At 42.8% G+C, this 19,728-nt stretch overlaps 1 protein-coding gene across 1 annotated transcript in view; it reads left to right on the top strand.

Moving 5' to 3' along the window:
• C5H11orf49 (chromosome 5 C11orf49 homolog) overlaps positions 1-19,728 on the top strand; it is a 158,564-nt gene that overhangs the window by 47,695 nt on the left and 91,141 nt on the right. Inside the window, exon 3 of the mRNA XM_032903670.1 lies at positions 13,393-13,523. Coding sequence (XP_032759561.1) covers positions 13,393-13,523 — 131 coding nt within the window. The remainder of the gene's footprint in view (positions 1-13,392; positions 13,524-19,728) is intronic.

The following is a 19,728-nucleotide window of genomic DNA, read 5'->3' as shown; positions in this document are numbered from 1 at the left end:
GAAGGAGCTTTATTTCAGAGTAGAAAGAGGCCCCCATATGTGGCCTATTATATCCATATCAACTTGCTTACCCTTTTCAAACAGCTATTGTCTTTTAATAGGGTCCTGCCTGGCAGGGGGAGTCCTTAATTCCTGCCATGTAAGAATGGACAGCTTGAGTTACAGCGAGCTGCAGTTTGGTCCTCTGATCAAAAGGCCTCTGTTGTTTTTAGAGGGTTTTTCTCCCTCTCTCTCTCTTTCTTTTTCTATATCCTGGAGTAATAATTCAGCACAGCAAGGTCATTACAGGCTTTGAATTGAGAACTGAGAGTGTTAAATTACTGACCTAGAATAAAAGAGATCTGGGGGGGCTCTCAAGAAAGATAAAGGGATCCCAGCTAGAAAACTGCAAAGCCAAGCAACCTCACTTCTTAACAATATTATTTTTTTAATCCTCTCTGTCTCCACAAGTCTTTTCTGGGACAAGAAAAGATCTCCTGCCAGAGAAACTAGGTCAAGAACTCAGTGATATCTCCTGAGAGATGGGGCCTAGGTGCTGGCAGCCCCTGGGTGCCTCTGTCCTCTTTGGTCTGTCTTTCCATTGTGTCAGTATTTCCCTCTCTCCCGCCTTACCCACTGTCTTCATCTATTTCTGCTGCCCTGGCAGAATGCTGATGACTGGGGAAACGATAACTGAGCAGTGGGAGTTGACTTGGCTTCTAGCTCTGGCTGGTAAGTCTAAGACTGAGGGCTCTATCCACTGGGGCTTTTGCTGCATTGTAACAAGGTGAAGATGCCACAGTGGACAGACAGAGAGATAAGGACAGCGATGATGGCCCCGATCACTGATGACAGCAGAGTCCTTATGACCTAATTATAATTATCTCCTTCACTTTCCACCTCTCTATGGTGTTACATGGTAATTAAACTTCAACATAAGCCTGGGGTGGGCAGCACAGTGAAACTATAGCACTCCCTTAGCCAACAAATTAGCTTTTGTTACTACATCACAACATTCCAGATGAAAGATAGTAGTGTCCCATGAAGGGATTTGGAGTATATAAAAATATGCCATTTAGTCCCCCCCCAAATTTAAGGTTTTTATTACATTTATTTATTTGAATGAAGGCATGCATATGTGGCATATGTGTGTGTGTGTGTGTGTGTGTGTGTAGAGATCAGAAGACAGTTTGTGGGAGTCAGTTCTCTCTAAAGTGTAGATCTTGGGGTTCAAACTCAGTCATCGGACTTAGTGACAAGTACCTTTACACAGAGTCGTCGTATCAATGCCCTGTCCCTGTCAACAAATATTTTTAAAATATTTTACCATCTCATTATAAGCTACTTCAACAGCTAAATATTATAGTTCACATCTGTAATCTCTGCATATAGGAGGCTAGGGCAGGGAAATTACCATGTATTCAAGGCCAGCCTGGGAAATAACATATGACCCTCCTCAGAAATAAAAAATGAAAAAATATATAATGTTTTAATGATAGTTTGACAAGAAAAGAAATATCCCATTGTGAACCCCATCTTATTCTATACTAGGTCTTCTGAAGAAAATTGCTTTTATTTTTTTCATACCTTGCCAAAGCTATCATCTCTTATGTGTCCATTTTTAAAGTTATCTCTTACAGCCAGATACCATGTAGATTCTTGAAAAGTACTCATGTCCTAAAACTAATTTTTTAGAAAAGTCAAACTTTCATAGATTTTATGCACAACAAACTAATAATGTAAAATCTTAGAAATTAAAAAATAATTGAGCCCAGCATGGAGAAGAGGAAGTGGGCACACCAAGTTTTACCCATAACAAAGGACAGTTGATACCTTCTGGGAGAGGTACAATTAGTTCTACAGTGAGTGACACTGGATTTATCAGTGACACTAAAGGGCAGGCCTATGCTCAGTAATTGTTGGCCAACACAAAATGGACTGTGTTTTTGGTGTGTGTGTTTGTCTTTTTGGTTTTAGGTTTGTTTGCCTACTTGCCTTTTAGAGAGAGAAAGAATGTGAAGTTGGCTGAGTAGAAAGGTGAGGGGAATCTGAAGGAAGGATCAAAATATACTATATGAAAGATTTTTTTAAAAACCAATAATAAAATGTAATTGAAGACTGGGTGGTGGTATCTCAACACCTTTAATCCCAGCACTTGTGAGACAGAGGCAGGAGGATCCCTGGGAGTTCGAGACCAGCCTGGCCTACAGAGCAAGTTCCAGGACAGCCAGAGCGGCACGGAGAAAACCAGTCTCAGGGGCTGGGGGTGGGGAATTGAGACACAAAACTCTACACATCGGGCCTAAACTATACAGATTAGGAAGTAGTAAGGTTTGGCTTGGCTGTTCTCTCCGGTATGTGAATGTGAGCATTTCATCCTCCTGCCTCCACATCTTAAATGCTGAGGGTTAGATCCATGAACACCACCCTTTATTTTGGGATGGGAGAGATTGGACCCAGGGTTTTTTGCACGCTAAACAGTCACACTACCAACTGAGCTACCTCCCAGCCCGACATAGTCATTTCCATTCCAGATCTCTTCTAACATGTGCATGGTTAGCGTTGACGACTCAGTTGGTAAAGTGCTGCCTCTGTGAGCATGAAGACCTGCACTCGTGTAAGCTTCGGGTTACAGCCCACTTTATGTAGCTTCTGAAATGCTTCAACCTCTCCTCCAGCCCACTGACCAGAGGTAGGGGAGAAAGACAGTTAATAGGAAAAGGGGTTGTAGACCTGTTTAAAAGTAGTTCCTTGGGGCAATTCCACTCTTCCTTGTCAGGATACTAGCAGTACAATTCAGTAGTGAACACCAAACACAAAACAGGAAGGCTCTGCTGAATCTGCATGCAGCTAGAGTCGGCGAATACCACGAAAAGTTCTTTATGCGTATTTCTCTACAGAGTGGAGACCAGAGAAGAATTGAAGCATGTACAGTATAGCAATGCAAGAGCCTCTCACTGTTTGCTGGGTTCCACTTATATTCTTTCTAAACATCACACACCCTCCCAAGTGTCTGTTTTAAGCAAAATATCAAATATCCTCTCACAAGACAGCTTCCAGAAAAACATCACGTTGTGACACAACTGAGTTGTTAAGAAACCAGAAATTTCTACTTCACCTAAAAATAAATTAAAAAATAAATTAAAAATAAATAAAAAAAATAAAAGCCCAGAATGGTGCCCGGCTGAAACCCTAGCACTGAAAAGGCAGAAACCAGGAAGCCTGCGTGCCTTCTGGCAGCCAGTCTTGCTGTACCACGGAGCTCCAGGTTCTGTCTTCGTTCCTGATAACGGCGTCCTCAGAAGTGAGACTGCTAGCTTACTCAGTGCTTCTATCAGTGGTTTGTTTTCTTAGACCTGTTTATGCATATTACTATTTGCATGAATTGCCTGCCACTTGTCTTTTAATCCCTTACTTAAGGAAATCTTTTTGTTAAGGTTGGTAGGAAAATGGTTTTCTTTTGCTTTTCTGTGCTGTGAATTAAACTCTGAACATTTTGTGTGTTAGAAAAGTTGCACCTATGAGCTCTTTCCAGTGCTGAGAAGTAGCCATCCGTGTGGATTTCATGAGATTTGCTGTCTATGTGCACTCTCTGGTGTTATTGAGACAGGGACGTGTAGCCCAGGCTGGTCTGGGACATCTTAAATAGCTAGGAGTCCACAGCTCATCCTTCTCCTATGTGCTTGCCTTGAATGCTTGTCGCAGCCACAGCAGAGTGTGGGGAATGCCCAGGCTGCTGACATGGCAGAGTTATGATCAAGGCTTCCAAGCCTGGCAGCTTGAGTTTAATCTGCTGAACCCGCAATGGACTTGAGCTTAGAAAGGTAAAACAACACACACAAAGGAACTTTAACCAACATCTGAGAAATGGGTGCTTGAAAGATGCATATGGTTATTAGTGGCTTTAGGATGTAAGTATAGGTCGCCCCTGAAAGAAATTGTTGTGGAAGTGTGACTAAGTCTGGGGCCAGTAAGCACAAAATAACAAAAAGAAGATGACCCTAGCCACAGCAGGAGCTGAGTGATTCAGGAGAAGTATGATATCCAAGAAGTATGATCCACAGGTTCAGATGATACCCAGGAAGGAAAGATTGGACTCAGCACAGCCCACCTTTCCACTTTATTGTCATTTTGAATGATGACTTATATCTAACATAATCTGATCTATTACTAATACATTCATGTGAGGATTTTTTCATACATGTAATATCATGTAATCTTGATAAGAACAAAAGATGATGGTTTGAGAATGACTAGACTTTGAACTAAGAGAACTGACAATTTAATACTTTTAGGGGTTTTATTGTTGTTTTAATTAATTAATTTATTTATTCATTTTACATTCCGATTGCTATCCTCCCTCCTAGTCCCCCCTCACATATCCCTCCCCCATCGTCCTTCCTCTTCTCCTCTGAGGGGGTAGAGCCTCCCGCTGCTTGCCATATCTCACCATCCTGGCACATCAAGTCTCTGCCAGGGCTAGGCATATCCTCTCCCACTGAGGCCAGACAAGGCAGTTGGGGAATGAATTCCACAGACAGGCAAAAGTTTTAGGGATAGGGATAGTCCCCTCCAGTTGTTGGGGGACCCGCATGAAGACTAAACTACACATTGCTACATATGAGCAGGGGGCCTGGGTCCAGCCCATGGTCCTAGGAATAGCTCTTTGGATGGTGGTTCAGTCTCTGAGATCCCCCAAGGATCCAGGTTAGTTGACTCTGTTGACCTTCCTATGGATTTTCTATCTCCTCCAGGGCCCTCAATTCTTCCCCCAACTCTTCTATAGGAGTCCCTGAGCTCTGTCCAATGTTTAGCAGTGGGTCTCTGCATCTGTTTTAGTCAACTGGTGGATGGAGCCTCTCAGAGGACAGTCATGCTAGTCTCCTATCTGCAGGCACAACAGAGTATTATCAATAGTTTCAGGGATTGGTGTTTGTTCATGAGATGGGTCTCAAGTTGGACCAGCCAGTTGGGCATTCCCCCAGTCTCTGCTCCACCCCCACCCCTGTATTTCTTGTAGACAGGATAGACTTTGGGTTGAAAGTTTTGTGGGTGGGTTGGTGTCCCCATCTCTCTAATGGGGTTCCTGCCTGGCTACAGGAGGTGGCCTTTTCAGGTTCCATATACTCACTGCTGTTTTGGTTTCTTGAGACAGGGTTTCTCTGTGTAGCCTTGGCTATCTTGAAACTTGCTTTGTAGACCAGGTTGTCCTTGAACTCAGAGATCTGCCTCTACCTCCAGAGCTTGGGTCAAAGGTGTAGACCACTATGCCAGGCTTACTTCTAGTTTTTAAACAGGCTGTTACTGGGGAAGTGGTTTTATAATATCTTAGAGCCTCATACAAATAATATTGGAGGGCCAGCTAGTCAGCTTATTGCAGTGTTTCAACTTGTGTGTTGCAACCCCTTTGGAAGTTGAATAACACTTTCACAGGGGTTGCCTAAGATCATCAGGGCACACAGATATTTACATTATGATTAAAAACAGCAAAATAACAATTATGAAGCTGCAACAAAAATAATCTTATGGTTAGAGGTCACCACAACATGAGGAACTGTATAAGCGTCACGGCATAAGGACAGTTGGAAATCACTGGCTTTGTGGGTAAATGTGTCTGCTGTCAAGCTTGATCTGATTTTAATCCCTGGAACCAATATGGTAAAAGGAAAGAACTGACTCCAAATAGCTGTCTTCTTACTTTCACAGTGCACTGTAAAACACACACCCCTCCATACACAAATACCTGTAGTACTGGATTTTCAGTGGAATTTTTAGATGATACTAATGGAAATAATGGGAGTCTTTTGGGGGTTTATAGTAAGAACAAAACGATAATCTAAAATGACCTAAAAGTTACAGGTACAGACACAAAAGAATAAAATGAAATTTGCCTTAAGATATTCTGGACGTGGAGAAGTGGACTGTAATGATCGCAGCTCTCAGGAGACTGAAGCAATGGGTTCTCAGGTTTCCCTGTGCCTGGGCTGTGTAGCAAAAACCTGTCTCAGAAGAATCGTGCTCAGGAACGAGGGTGCAGCTCAGTGCTGAAGTGCTTCTCTGGCATGTGTGAGGCTCTGGTTAATTTCTAGCACATCCAAAGAAAAGGAAAGGGTTTTAGTGCAGTGCAGAACAGATGTGCAGCGTCAAGGCAGAAGCAAAGACTGTGTTAGCAGTGAGCTGAAGAAGCTAAAGATGGAGCAGGACAGAAAAGGAAATTAGATCCAAAGTAGGTGCTCTGGTAGGAAACTAGAGAAAAGCTGCTATGAGGTCTGGCTGAGAAGAATCCCATCAGCGGGAAATGGAGGATTTGCAGATGTCTGAAGAGATCCTCACCTGCAACACTAAACATAGACAGGGAGAGCTGGTGACAAGAGAGATGTGTGCGTGTTAAGGACAGAATGCAGAGAAGAGGTGACAGGGTTAAAAGGTGTGCAAGACTTACACAGCAGAGAGTGTGGTGAGGCAGAGTCCTGGAAAACACGCCAAGGCGAAGCAGCCTGTGTCCAGGCACTTCTGCACAGTTAGAGGACGTTTTGTTTCCCCAGAGAAAATAGAAACACAATTACTGTGGATTTTGAGTGAAACTAGGCAAGGTCCTGGAAGCACCACCACCAAGAGCTCTTTCAGAAGCCTTGGGTAAAAAGATCAAAGACCTTGTAAGAAGACAAAGGACATCAAAGCAACCTGATTTTAAAATACAGCATGTGAAAAGCATTTTAATTACCATGATATTTATACTTTATATTTTCCTTCGCTTTAGAGTATAGAGTCAGTAATACCCAGTGCTTTGTTGATTTCCCATCCTGAGGTGCATGCTTTCCCTGTCCCGCTTGCACTGAGTGACCAACCTAATCAGAGCTGTAAGTGTCCCCTTGTGCCCAGCTGATGCTTCGTGGGCTTGCTTCTTTGCGAATTCTCAGTGGGAAGGGGGTGGTGTGCAGACAGTCAGCATGGGCCTTAGCATGCCGGGTGTTAAGGGATGTGTTTGGAAGTCTGAAGACTTCAAAGGGTGTTTGAAACTCTAGCAGGTGTGTGTGTGTGTGTGTGTGTGTGTGTGTGTGTGTTGCACACTTGTAATCCCAGTGCTCAGAAGATTGAACCAGGAGGATTGTGAACTCAAGAACATTACAGAGGCAGCGAGATGGTTTAGTAGGTAAAAGTGTGTGTACAAACTGACGGCCTGAGTTCAGCCTCAGAACCTCATGACGACAGGATAATTGCCCTGAAGTTTGTGGCTGGCCAGCCTGGAATATGCCCCATAACAGAAACAACAAGAGACTCTGCTTTGGGAAAGAACCAATTCTTGAAAGTTGCCATCTGACCTCCACATGTGTGTCATGTTCACACTCAAGTGCTGAGAGAGAGAGAGAGAGACAGAGACAGAGACAGAGACAGAGACAGAGACAGAGAGAAACAGAGAACACAAGCATCTTGTCATTCTGGCTTATATAGTGAGGCTGTCTTAAAGAAAAAAGAGGAGTGGAGAGTTGGCCTAGCCCTTAAGAGCATATACTATACTTGCAGAATCTGAGTTCGGTTCCTAGTACCCACCCTGAGCAGTTTACAACCACCTATAACCCTGGCTCCATGAGATGCAAGACCTGCTTCTGAAAATACTTGCACTCCTGTTCACACCCTCACACCCATAATCACATAATGACAAAGAAAGGAGGGAAAAGAAAAAAATTAAACCCTGGCAGGAATTCAACTGTTATAAACAAAGGCTCTGACCTGGTGTAATGGCAGTGTATTCAGGAATTTGACTATTATAAACAAAGGTCCTGACCTGGTGAAGTGGCAGTGGATACAGGAACCTGTTGACAAGCTTGATTGCCTGTAGGGAGCATACCGGTAGTAGCCTGAGTTCCATTCCTTGGATCTTTGTGGTGGAAGGAGAGTGTTCTCACAACACTCAGAAACACACCCACACACATACAAAATAATCAGCATAGAACTACTGTAAACCAAGATCCTGCCAGGGAGAGCTTACTCTCGGAGAGAAGCAGCATGTGAGAACTAAGTACCTTGGCCTAGCCTTTCTGCAGAGTTAACCTGTATGGAAACAGGCTCCTTTACCCTTAGCAGCAGGCCTATTTGTGACAAGTGCTTTATTCCACTTCTATTTTAGGAAGATGACTGCATTTGAAGTGACCAAGGAAAGAAACTGGGACTTTATCTTTCCTCTACAAAGACTTTCTATAGCTCTTAAGGCCTGTGAGATATCATAAGTTTTTTTCTTCTCAATGCAGTAAAATAATATCACTAATATCACAGTCTGAAAATGAACTCTGCTATGGTAGTTACTTTGGCAGAAAAATAAATCTTGGTTTGAATGCCAGTGCTTTAAGCTATGGCAGAAGAGACCTGATAGGCTCATCTGAGTCTTTCACTGTTTCAGAAATTATGAATTGCATCTGACACAGTAACAGCTAGATTTCCTGAATTGGTTCACCTATGCCGATACAGTGAGACAGTGATTGAATTAGTCCCTGTAGCGGTGAATTAGTTAATCCGCTTTGGCTCCAGGTGGGTCGGGTGAGTGCTGCACCCACCCAGGAGATCTGGCTTCACCAATGAAAGACACACACACACACACACACACACACACACACACACACACACACACACAGACAGAGAGAGAGAGAGAGAGAGAGAGAGAGAGGGAGAGAGAGAGCTAATTTTGATATGCCTTGACTGGCTCAATGGCTGAGCACTTCTAAACCTCCCTGTGACTAGTAAACACTCCCCTCCAGTATTCCTGGCTTAATACCTTCTAAATTTCTATTTTATCTATGCTGCTGCCCTGTTAGCATCCGGGCAGCCCCCTCCCCCACCCCATAGGGGAAAGGCTGCTTTTCCCTTTCCACCTACATTGTTGGATGATTTCTCTCTTATTGCTCTTAAATCCCTCTGCCTCTGAATCTTGGCAGTTCTCCTCTTCTTGCCTCTCCCTAGGTTCCTTGTCCTCAAAATCTAAAAGCCCTACCTTCATCTCCTTGCCCAGTCATTGGCTATACAGCAATTCTTTATTACCAATTGAAGCCAGCTCGGGGAAGGGACCCTCAGGTCTGGAAGTGTGGCTTTTGGGAGCCGAATTAAGACAAAGCATTAGAACCAATTCCATCAAGCCCCTACTGAATTTCTTCCAAAATCTGTTGTTGTTTTACATTTACTTTTTTGTGTATGACACATGGGGGGATGGGTCAGAAAAAACAATGTTTTTTGGTTTGGGGTTGTTTTTTTTTTGTTGTTGTTGTTGTTTTGTTTTGTTTTGGTTGGTTGGTTTTGAGACAAGGTCTATGTGAAGTCTTGGACCACATATGTAGACCAGGTTGGCCTCAAACTCACAAAGATCTGACTGCCTCTGCCTGTCAAATACTGAGATTAAAGATGTACACTACTATGCCTGGCCTAGAAGACAACGTTCAAGAGTTAGTTCTCTCTTTCCAATGTATAGATCTCAGGGATGAAATTCAGGTCAGTGCTCCTTACCTGCTGAGTCAGAGCACTCCTCTCCATAGCCCCGTCGGGAATTATTTTAGAACCCTAAGATCCTGGATGTGCACTTGTAACTAAGCCACTGATGACAACATGGAGACAAAGAGGCTCAGCAGGCACCTGCAGTGTGGCAGGTGTTGGATTTCGGTTGTTTTGCTAAATCACATTATTGATTGATTTAGAGTGTGTGTGTGTGTGTGTGTGTGTGTGTGTGTGTGCGCGCGCATACATATGAGTGCCGTGCAGTGCGTTTAGAGGCTAGAGGACAGCTAGCCAGAGTCAGTTCTCTCTACATAGCACGCTGATCCGGGGTTGATGACAGTCTTGAAGGCAGATGCTTTTACCTGCTAAGCCATCCAGCTGGCTGGGTCTCTGTATTCTAGTCCACTCACACTTCTTTGTTGCTTCAGAGAATGCAGTCAATGAATTCAACTGCTTTCCTGATTCATATCTGTGTACAGAAGCTCATTCCAAGTGCACTACATATTAAAATCACCTTTATCAATATCCTTGTATGTAGGCTCATTGCTCACTTTCTCCCACAGTAGTATACTACTGCACGTTAGAATAGCAGCTCACAAATGGCCACAGGACAGTGAAGTAGTGAGGAACACTGTGGCTGAATTCATGTCTGGGAAGGGCTTTGGAGCTCTGTAGAAGGAGCAGTGGGGGTGAGGCAGCTTGTGCTCAAGTGTGTTGTCTAAACCGCATCAGGGTTCTGCAACACAGGCTGAGTGGTCACGCTCCACTGACTTCTCTCATCAGGTCACTGTTGCCAAATTCTGTAGTAGATAGGCAGTGCAAAGAAAACATTTAAGAGCTTTAGGCCTGTCTGAGTTTCACAAGGAAGGAAAGAACAAATCCAGGAATTGTTACTTCAGGGACCAATTTGTACAGAGGAACATATCTTTAGGGCTTGCCAACTTTTTGAAGAACAAAACTCCAGTCTTTCAGCAAAACCCAACAACTGAAAGAATGAGTTTTCATAGTGAAATTTAAATACCCCGTGGTTCATAATGTGCAGGAATTCAGTGCCAGAGTCTGTGACATCATCATGGTATTATAGAGTATGACGTCATCCTCTGTAAGATCTGGATGACTTTGTTCCTCAGTGACAGGAAAACCTCTCATTCAAGATGTGCCTGTGCACTGACATCTCAGCCTACGTGAGGAAAACTGATGGAAGGAAGATAGCCAGTAAGCATGGCTGGGGGCCTTAGTTAGACAAAGAAAGCATAGAAATGGCCTTTAAACAACAAAAAAATGTTAAGTAAAAACACCAAATTTAAAAAGCATGTCTCTTCCTTGAAGGTGTTTGTAGACACAGCCTCATTTTGCTTAAGAATTTCCTCCCCCCTTCTTGTATTTGTTGTGTGCGTTTGTGTGTATGACTGTGGCCACAGTGTGCAAGAGAGTGCATGTGAAAGTCAGCTGACAGTCTTGGGTGTTGGTCCTCACCTCCCACCTTGTTTGAGACAGTCTCTTTGTTGATTTTCTACTGCATAGCCAGGCTGGGTAGCCCATAATCTTTTGGGCATTTTCCTGTTTCTCCTCTCATCTCCTTGTAGGAGCACCGGGGTGGAAGAGGCTCCCGCTACATGCTCTGATATACATATTAACTAGTACTGGAATTACTGAGAAACCATAAAATTGTTTTCAAGAAAGGCTACTATGTATTTTATCAACAGTGTATAAAGGCCCCAGATGCTCCAAAGCTTCACCAACGTGTTTCTCTCTCCTTCCTTCCTAATAGACAATCTAGGAAATAGGAAGTGGTGCTTTGTTTGTACCTCCTCAAAGATTAGTGGTAGTTTCCATGTTGATTCTTCCATTCTACTTTATTAAAACCTTATTACAAAATCCCTCCAAATAAAAGATACCATTATCTTTTATTAATGAGACCCAAAGTATCCGTCTCACCGAACTTGTATACAGTAAGAGCAGCCATCCTGAAGTTAGCTTCATACTGAATTTTATGGCCTGAGTCTACGCCTAGAACCCATATGTTAGAGGAAAACAAGTTATCCTCTGCCACACGGATGCCATGGTACACAAATCTCCCTCCACCCCAAATAAATAAATAAATAAATAAATAAATAAATAAATAAATAAATAAGGAGTTAATTTAAAAATTAAAATAGAGAAAGCATATTGTATTAGAGGTTCATAAATGAGAGATAGTGGGCCTGTGCTGCATTGGAAATAGAATCACCAAGAAACTATTGACGTGAGAATGTTGCATTTGAGGTCGTATTTCAGACTACACTGAGGGGCTAGAGGGATGACTCAGTTAAGAGCACATACTTGCAGAGGGTCTAAGTTTAATTCCTAGCATTCACATTAGGTGACTCTCAACTGCCTGTAACTCTACCTCCAAGAGGATTGAAAACCTTTGACTCTGTGGGCACCTGTTGTCTCATGTACACACACACACACACACAAACACACACACACACACACACACACACACACTCTTAAAAATAAAATCCTGTACTAAGGATATGATTTCACCATCATTAGTTCCTTCATAGTCACAGTATAGACCATGATCTAGACACTAACTTTCTTTCTCTCTGAATATAAAACACACGTTGGGATCATTTTTTTTTTCAGGACAGCTTCATACATTTAGGAACATTATTATCATTTTAGACTCCATTTGCTGGAAATGTGGTCTGCTCCATTTCCCTCTGTTGGCTCATTTGCTGTATTTTTCATTTTCCTTCTGAAAGATGACAATGGTATTGCTATAAACTTCACGGCAGATTAACCCTTCAATAGCTTTAAAGACCTCTAACACCACATCTTGCCAGATGTTCCCATCTGATCCTGTAGTGTATTAAAAGTTGATTGCTGTGGTAGCTTTCTATGAAAAGAGAATTTAATCTGCTATTTCATTGCAGCACTGTTAATATTAGGAAGGCTGATTCTATCCTAAATGATAACATATTCTGTTAAAGACAATAGACAATGTCCCTTGAGGGGGCTTGTCTGTGAGAAAGGAAATGTATTAGATGATTCTTGAAAGTTTTCTTGTTCAGGTCAGTGATCTGTACCCTCCTTTTTTATATTGTCACCCAAATGAAAACTGGAATTTGGACTTACTCATGTCCCTCATTGAACATGTTTTACACTTGACATTTTCCTGTGAGGGAGTTTAGGAGTTTTCTGGAGTCTGAAGGCTGCCTTTGGTGGTGATGATTACTGGATAATTGCCTATACTCCTATGGAATTTCCATTTTCAGATTACACTGGGCTCTACAGCCTCTATTTCTTTGGCAGGAAAACCCAAAGGCAACAGAATACATTTTTCCCTCCTGTCTCTGGCCTAGTTTAAACAGTGACTCACATGGCCCTGGGGCTTTGCTTCGTATTCTCATCCGAGGCCACTTTCTACCCTTGTTTTAATGTCTCTAGTGTTCCTTTGGAATTCTGTATATCATGTGGTACATAGGATCTGTCTCTGCGTTATTGTTGGGGTATACAGTACAGCACTAGCCCTTAAATAGATGACAATCCAGGCCCGTCCTCAGCCCTGTCACCCTTGCAGCAGGCAGGATAGATTGGGCTAGTACCTAGTACCGTGGATGTGTTCAGGGAAGCAAGGCCTGCTCGGGGAGTTTGTGGTGCCAGGTGGAGGGAGGGAAAAGTATTCCCCAGAAAACTTGAGTACTGGTTTATCCAAGCACTGACAAAGATGCTCTGTTAACCTTAAAACTTCCAGAGGACTGTGGTTGTATGAAGGCTTTCTCATAGAAGGACTTGATCGAATCTGTAGTTCAGAGTTTTGTTAGTGGAAAAACCAGACGCCCCTCCCTTGTTCATAAGTGATTCTGTCTGATTTTACCTTTCCATTCTGGATCCAGCCTTCTGATTCTCATCTAATGATGAATTCTTCTTTTTTTCTCTTTCTAGTTTTAACAGCGTATGCCAAGGAACTCACATTCTCTTCCGGGAATTCAGCTTTATACAAGCCACACCTCACAATAGGGCATCATTCCTTCGGGCCTTCTGGAGATGCTTCCGAACCGTAGGCAAAAATGGTGGTAAGTGTTCTTAACTCTATTTTGCCCCATTTCCAACCCCCTTTTCTATTCTTTCCAAATATTTTCCTCTAAAAACATTCCATTTATATATTGGATAGTGTTTGTGTGTGTATGCGGTTGCAAAGTGGCCCATTCAGGACGTTTGGAGATAATGGTGCACACGTGAAGGTTGTAGGACAACTTTGAGGAGCTGTTTCTCTCTTTCTACCTTGTGGGTTCTAGGGATCAAACTCACTTCATCAGGCTTGGCAGCAAGTGCCTTTCTTCCTACTGCTCCACTTTGCCAGCCCCCATCTGTTTTTATTATTGTCCTGTCGATACAGTTTGACTGTAGGCTTTGGGATACCTTATTCTGAGGAAACAACTCTGCTGGGTCAAAAATGCTATTAGCCATCATCACAGTTATGTCCATTAGGACCAGGTATTGTTCTGAGGACATGAAGTATAATAACTCACTTAACCCTCATAGCAGCTCTTCCTGCGAGCTACGATAATCTCCATCTTCTATATAATGAAACAGGACTAGAGAGCTAACCAGTGTGGAAAATCTCATAGCAAATAACAGACCCTCTTTAATACCCTTGCAACCTGACTCCAAAGTCCTTGCTCTTGGCAAATAGTAGGTGTTGTACAGAGAGTAAAAGGAATAGTGTGGACGCGGACAGACCACGCCTCGCAGCTTTTCACCTCGCAGCTTTGTGTTCTTTACACTTTCAAGCTTTGCAGTAGGTCCCTGTCATGGAAGAGTATCGATCGGCACCATTTCTTCAACAGTGTGTGTGTGTGTGTGTGTGTGTGTGAGAGAGAGAGAGAGAGAGAGACAGAGAGAGAGAGACAGAGAGAGAGAGAGAGACAGAGAGACAGAGACAGAGACAGAGAGAGACACAGAGAGAGAGCATATATACAAGCAGCTTATTGTTAATATGGAGGAAGTTGCAGTGGTCAGCAGTGGTCAGGATAGAAGATTAAACTAACCACAATATTCCCTTGAACCATAGCTGGTCCAGAGCAAGGCCCCAACTCTCTTCAACTCTGAAGGCCTAGAGAAGCTACAGATGTCTGATGCTAGCAGAGAGTGGTTTCTAAGGAAAGAAACCACCTCTGTATCACAAAAGGACAACTGAGGATGGGTGACCCAAAACAGCAGATTCTCAGGTAGAGGAAACAGCTTTCTGTTGGAAGAAGATGCCATTGAAGACTTCCATAGATCAAGAGAAGTCAGTGCATGGGTTCAAAGGTTTGGAGGACAGGCTACCTCTCCTGTAAGGACTGACACAGCTGTGACTTTAGGTAAAGCCAGTGCTCATTCTCAAAATCCTAGGGCCCCTGAGAAGTGCACTAACTCTCCTCTGTCTGTGCTCTGTACATGAGGCACATCTGTCTGTGCTCTGTACATGAAACACATCTGTCTATGCTCTGTACATGAGGCACATCTGTCTGTGCTCTGTACATGAAACACATCTGTCTATGCTCTGTACATGAAACACATCTGTCTATGCTCTGTACATGAAGCACATCTGTCTGGGCTCTGTACATGAGGCACACCTGCTGTGCTCTGTACATGAGGCACACCTGCTGTGCTCTGTACATGAAGCACATCTGTCTGTGCTCTGTACATGAGGCACATCTGTCTGTGCTCTGTACATGAGGCACATCTGTCTGTACTCTGTATATGAGGCACATCTGTCTGCTCTGTACATGAGGCACATCTGTCTGTACTCTGTATATGAGGCACACAGCTTGGACAGCTGCACATTTGTTTTCAACTCTGTTCATGAACACTATAAGCCCACTCTAGGTCTTACAGCTCAGATAGATCCCTTTTAAAACGTTAGTGTCATTGTCAGTACACCCAAGAGCTCTGATGGAACTGAACAAAGATGTTGATGATGTTTTCATGCCTGTTAACACAATATCCATCCCACACCCACAAGTCAAGGAGTAATTCCTCTTTATTGGTAGATGGGGAAAAGGTTTTAGAAAGCAACCTTTATGTTTTTTTAAAGTTAACACAAGCATTATAGAAAACATAAATGTAAATATAAAAGAACAAAGATATATGTGATCATAATATATGTGACCTGTCCTTTTAGGTCCTATATATGTATACAGTGTTCCAGTTATGATGCCTAAAATCACATAGTTCATGCCACACTTTTCCATACATTGTCACCATTCACCAATTCAAAAATCCCAAAGATACATGACTGTTTTGGTAAGTAAAATATACCATATCAAGTCAGCGTGTTAGAAAAAAAACTAGGAGTTGGGGATTTAGCTCAATGGTAGAGTGCTTGCCTAGCAAGTGCAAGGCCCTGGATTCGGTCCCCAGCTCCAAAAAGAAAAAAAAAAAACTCTAACCCCACCTTCCCTGGAGACAAAACCACCAAAGAGCAACCTCAAGATAAAAGAATTTTTAGCCATAATTTAAATCCTGTGTTCTCTGAGTGATCCAGTTAAAATGATTCACAGCACTACAAAATGCACTAACATGGTGTTTCTAAGAGAGTTTACCAAACCTGTACTATTAAAATATCAGCATATTCCTGTCATCCAGCCAGAAATACACATACAGTAATGTTGCTGTGTACACCTGCTAACCTCTCCCTAGAGGCTTTCTTCTGCCCTGCTGCTGCTAGCCTAATGAACAAGTCCTGCTCAAAGTGGTCTAACAGTTTAATGTCTAAGATGCATCTTTTCTATTGATTATAACAGATATTTGCAAGTTGACCAATACAGTCACTCCCCGGACATCTGTAAAGCATAAACATGAACTAAAGTGAGCTTTGTGTACCATAGGCACAAATACTTTACCAAAATGTACAACAGATCTATGGCTATAATTGAAATGCATCTTCTAGGTATAGCGATACTAACAAAGAGACTTGTCTACACCTTTCTTCTCTAGGCCATTTCAAGGAGAAATTTCAATTAATATCTTACTTTGTAAGGCAATTGTAGGGCAATTGCTGTCATCAAAGAGCAGATCCTCTGATGGATCTGGAAGGATTTGTCCTGACATTTTAGTTTCATTTAAAAACATCCATCAGGAACTGATCATGGTGGCACATGCCTGTAGTCCCAGCCCTCAGAAGGCAGAGGCAGGTGGATCTCTGAGTTCGAGGCCAACCTGGTCTACAGAGTGAGTTCCAGGACAGAACTCAGAAGGAAGACTGGAAGGTCAGGAGTTCAAGCTTGTCCTTGGCTAGATATCAAGTTCAAGGCAAGCCTGGGCTATGTGAGACCCTGTTTCAAAAAACAAATCAACAAAAATGTCAGTCATGATTCATGGAAGGAGGTTCAAATATCAACAAAAACAGCAATTTGGAAGAAGTTGATCCTAACGTGCTTGGATGATAATGAGAAGTCCTAGTCTTGAGTAGAGAAGGTTACTTTGGAAGTGGAAAAAATGGCAAGAGACCTAGAATTGGCTGTGGAACCTGAAGGTATAAGGCATGACTTCACCCAGATGCTTGCAAGAAGCTGCTGCCTTCCATGAGTGAGCAGAGAAACAGTCTCAACAGTGAGCCCTCTCTGCCAAAGACAGGCAGACAAATCCTGTGGGAAATACAGAAGAGGATTTAGAACCTGCTGCAGACTCAGTTACTGACACAGTGACAGTTCTTGAGAGGGTTCAATGCAGTTTTGGAAGATTCTCCATTGTGTGTACAGTGCTGTCAGACAGCATCCCAAGGGATAGAGAGAGCTTCTGTGAAAAGAAGAGGCGATATATGACACAGATTTCACTGTTGCTTTATTTTAAGAACTTGCCTCAGCCATCCAGCCTCATCCACCACCTTCCTGGCAGGTCAGCAGCCATCAACACTGAGGCAGAACCCTTCTCCAACAAAAAATACCTCATCAAAGGCTCAGAAGATCATTAGCATTTTTAGTGATAAAGTTTTTTTTTTTTAAAGATTTATTCATTTATTATATATGAGTACACTGTAGCTGTCTTCAGACACACCAGAAGAGGGCATCAGATCTCTTTACAGATGGTTGTGAGCCACCATGTGGTTGCTGGGAATTGAACTCAGGATCTCTGGAAGAGCAGTCAGAGGGCTCTTAACCACTGAGCCATCTCTGCAGCCCAATAAAGTATTTTTTTAAACTAAGTGTATATGTTGTAGTTTTAGATATTCTGCTTGTCCACTTCATAGACCATAGTGTAGTGTAAATGTAAATGTAGGTAGTGTCCATGGGGATGGGAGGACACTTCCTGTTGTCAACTCTGGTTGGTGATCAGACTTGGGATTGCAAGTGAATTGGAAGTAAGGGTCCAGGTTTCTGGCCTGGGCAACTCAGGAGGAATATTGGAGTGGAACTGAGTCTAATGGCACAGGCCTGTAACTCTAGCTCTCTGAAGGCTGCAGTAGAAGGATCTAGTTCAAAGTAGGCCTGAGCTGCAGAAAAAGCAAAGGCCAGCCTGGGCAACTTGGGCAAAATTCTTTCTCAAAATAAAGGAGCTCAGGGCTTAGGTCAGTGGAAATTTACTTAGCTAAAAGGTGGTGGGTCATGGTTTCAGTTCCCAGTGCCCACCCCCAAATATTGTGAGTGAGCAACAGATTTATTAAAGAAGATATTGGTTGACTTTTTAAAAGTTGTGATAGATTCTACATAGGAATACTCTCATTTTAGCTGTTTAGTACAGATTTATAATAATCACTATATTTCATAGCCACTGCCACCTCCCATCTTTAAGCAGTTTTGCACCTTGCAGAACTGAAATTCTGTACCCATTAAAGAAAAACTCCTCCACTCTCTCTCATGTTTATTTCATATAAGGAATTATACAGAGTCACAGTGCTGTCCTTTGTGAACTGCTTAGTTCACCAAGTCTAATGTCCTCAAAGTCTCTAGGGCTGAGGCTGCACTTCAGGTTGGTAGAATGCTTGCCCAGCAGGCACAGACCCTGGGGCTGATCCTCAGCACTGCTTAAAACTGGGCATGGCGGTGCATGCCTGTGACCCTATCACTCAGGGGCAGCTCAGAGCCAGCTGAGCTCCAAGAGATTCTTTCTCAAAAAACAACCAATAAAACTTGGTTTAAATAGAGATCCCAACTTAAAGAAAGGGAAGGCCTAAGTCATTTCCTCTGCCAGGAAGTACTTTTGGAGGCTCGCCGTGTTAGTAAGTGGTGGGCGTAGCATTCAGCTGTTCTCATTGAGTTTACAAGCTCCCCAGTGCGGCTCTGGACAATGCTCTGCTTCTTTATGTATGGCCACTTGAACCTTTAAAGAGTGGTCCAGTGTCTTATAAGATCATTTCAACTGTCCTAACAAGCAGATAACATGGCTCTCACTTTGCTCGTTTTGTAACTAATCAAATTGTATAACTTGGATGAGTCCCTGTTAGAAAAGCTCACACCCATACTCTCAAGCGTGTCCTACTTTTTGAGCACCTTCTCTCTTATGTCTCATGCTTCAGCCAGTATTAAAATCATTAATAAAAACCTGGACTTTGTGGAAGAAAAGGAATGAAATAAATAAGTGGGGATTGTTTAACTTGGAGGAGGGCTGCACAGCTGCCTCTCTGTCTAGCTGTGGTAGATCTGGAGTCACTGATGTGCTCACGCAAGGCTTTTTCTTCTTTCCTACTTTGATTGCTGCTTCCTTTACTTGTAACCCTAGAGATCACTCATATCTGTTTTCCTGGGGCACAAGAAGTATCTGGTATACTGGCAATAAGATCCTTCTCTTTACAGAATGAAAGGCAGCCTCAACTTTTAAGTGAACTGGCCCTCTGGTCATTATGTGTACATAGACACGCATATACTGTGAGTGTGTAAGTGAAGTCTACTTTCACCAGACTCTGTCTTTGCCAACCCTTTCTTAGTCCCTTGGTTCGTCATAAGGACTCATTGAAGATCTGTGTTGCCAAAGAATGTTGGATTGGTTTTGGTGATATGGCATGTGGAGATAGCTATGAAAACAGTCCAAATAGCCCTATTTTTTCCTAATTTAGAAATAGGGCCTCTTCAGGAACTTTCACAGGGGAATCATATAGCATTTGAACTCTAAGCAGATGTGGATTTCGTTATCTTTCTAATCGCAGCTGCCTGTGGTGTATCCAGCTGCTGAGGGAAAGCAGTTCCCAAATTCTCTGTGATCCTCTCAGGCCATAAACAAGACCTAGATTTCAGCCTGGACACTTATTTCTAGGCTTCTCAGTTATGCAGCTTCTGATTTCTTAAAGACCGGTTGCAA

Source organism: Rattus rattus, chromosome 5 (genome assembly GCF_011064425.1).
Source record: "Rattus rattus isolate New Zealand chromosome 5, Rrattus_CSIRO_v1, whole genome shotgun sequence".
NCBI classification, from domain to species: Eukaryota; Metazoa; Chordata; class Mammalia; order Rodentia; family Muridae; genus Rattus; species Rattus rattus.
The sequence above is the reverse complement of the archived record's forward strand: the minus strand, read 5'-3'. Positions and strand labels throughout refer to the sequence as shown.